Consider the following 2500-nt stretch of genomic DNA (forward strand, 5'->3'; position numbering starts at 1 on the left):
GTGTGTGTCTGTGTGTGCATGCGTACATGCATGTGTGTGTGTGTGTGTGGGCACGTGTGTGCGTGTGTGTCTGTGTGTTTGTGTGTGAATCTAAGCACAGTACACGTGTTCCACTCTTTTTAATTTCCCCCCGAGGATTGAACAAAGACATGATGGGATGCACACAGTGGGATTAAAAGCACAGACAGCCTGTGCCAGAAACATAGAAAGAGTAAGCCAACAGAGAAAGAGAACGAGAGAGAGAGAGAGTGAAAGAATGAGGGAGGGAGGGATCGAGAGAGAGGGATGGATGGAGAGAGGAAATGAGCGACAGAAGGGGTAGAGATGGGGACAATGAGAAAGATAGACAGAAAGAGGGAGGAAATGAGAGAAAGAGAGAGAGAGAGAGAGAGAGAGAGCAAACACAATAAACTTTCTCCATTTGGAGTGCAGGCGGAGGTGGGATCCATCTGGTTAGTTTCTAATGGGGACTCCTCTGGCCTGGCTGCTCTGAGTGCCTCTACTGTTTGCTCTGGCACTGGGTCCTGGGCCTGTTTGGCAACGCCAGGCCCACAGGCCTCTAGTTCTGCCCAGTGTTGAAGGGTTTAAGACTCTGCTGTCCTCGATACCTCCAAACCCTGCTGGCCCTACTGGACTCTCTGCCTGCCCCTACACACACACACACACAGGAGCACTCACACACACACACACACACATACTGTATACTGTGGGCATAAAACACATAGAAAAACACACAGACAGTCAACACAGTAATACATGAATATACGTGCGTAATACGTGAATATACACACATACACACACACACACACACACACACACACACAGAGAGACAGGCAGACGGCCCTGGTCTTGTCTGTGCCGAGCGGCACGAGGCTGCGTTTAATAGCATTAGCCTTTAGCTTGTTTACTCGTGCACTCAGTGCTCCCATGTTAACTGCTTCCCAGAAAAGCAGATTAAGCCGGCCAAAGCCATCTCATGCGGAGATCATGAGATCTCTCTCCATTTGGGTGTGAGGCTAGCAAGAGAACAAGAGAGAGAGAGAGAGAGAGAGAGAGAGAGAGAGAGAGAGAGAGAGAGAGAGAGAGAGAGAGGGGGGAAAGATGGCATTGGGGCAGAAGAAAGGATAGAGGCTTTTGTGTAGAGGGGAAGGGAGGGGGAAAGAGAGGGATGTAAACACAGATAAAGCAAATGGCAGCGCTGCAGAGTGTGAGCTGAGCAGAGAGAGAGAGTGATGAAGAGATGGGGTGGAGGGAGGAGAAGAGAAGAGATGGAGGGAGAGAGAGAGAGAGAGGGAGAGAGGAGGTCTTGTAAGGGTGTGAGGACTGGGCGATGGAGTCAGCAGGTGAGTGTATGGTGTTTGGGATTATCCCCATGGTGAATCAATCTGCCCTATTACACACTAGGACACACACACACACGGACACACACACACGGACACACACACATGGACACACACACACACACACACACACACACAGACACACTCCTTCTCTCTCTACCTCACACACAGAGTGAAAAGCACACCAAGATCTGTGGACATACTGTTCCCTTTGTTTGCTGCTAAAGCACCACTTTGACCTGTGAGAAACCCTCAGATAAATCTGAGCGCACACACATAAACATAAATGTACATTCAATCACACATATATACTGCATCTATTCACGAAGAAACTTACTGACTAGCACACACTATGCTCATAACACACACACACAGACTGAAATTCTCTGCCTTTTTTGCCCAGTGGCAGTGGCTGGATGTGCTCCAGGGTAATCTGGCTAAATCCAGCGTGTGTCTCTCCTGGCATCCCTCCTCTGGCCGGGCTTAGGGCTCCACCAGAGACGGCCAGTAGCTCTGGGAGACCGGAGAGGGAGAGGCCAAATGAACCCCCTCTTCCCCTCCAAAACAACTTTTTATATCTGCCCATCCATCTTTCACCCTTTGTGACTGTCTCTCTCTCACACACTCACAGATTAGAGCACACACAAGTGCACACCACAGATACACACACTTATACACACACACATACACACACACTTAAACACACACGCAAACACACACACACACACACACTTATCTCTAGTTTCTCCCCCTGCCCTACCCCCTGGCTCCAGTGTGACGTGTGAGCACACACACACACACACATGCACACACATACACACTCACACACACACACACACACACACACACACACATACAAGCATGCCTTCTAACTGTCTGGTGCCGTCCATCTCTGTTTCCATAGCAACCCCCACATGGTGCTGAACATCGACCTGGCGCCCACCATCTTGGACATCGCTGGGCTGGACATTCCGCCCGACATGGACGGCAAGTCCATCCTAAAGCTGCTGGACACTGACCGGCAAGCTAACAGGTAGGACTACTCATGTTCTTCAGTTATGTGTGAGTTTGGGTGTGTTTGGTGTGTGTATGTGCATTTGTAAGTAGGTTTGCATTTTGTCCGGGATGAGTTGTTGTTGTTGTTGTTGTTGTTGTTGTTG

At 49.6% G+C, this 2500-nt stretch overlaps 1 protein-coding gene across 1 annotated transcript in view; it reads left to right on the forward strand.

The window, feature by feature from the left end:
- The window catches only part of sulf2b (sulfatase 2b), a 45292-nt gene that overhangs the window by 28484 nt on the left and 14308 nt on the right, over positions 1-2500 (forward strand). Inside the window, 1 exon segment of the mRNA XM_062541532.1 lies at positions 2245-2373. Within this exon segment, the coding sequence (XP_062397516.1) occupies positions 2245-2373 (129 nt within the window).

The sequence above is a fragment of the Sardina pilchardus genome, chromosome 7, assembly GCF_963854185.1.
Source record: "Sardina pilchardus chromosome 7, fSarPil1.1, whole genome shotgun sequence".
Taxonomy (NCBI): Eukaryota; Metazoa; Chordata; class Actinopteri; order Clupeiformes; family Clupeidae; genus Sardina; species Sardina pilchardus.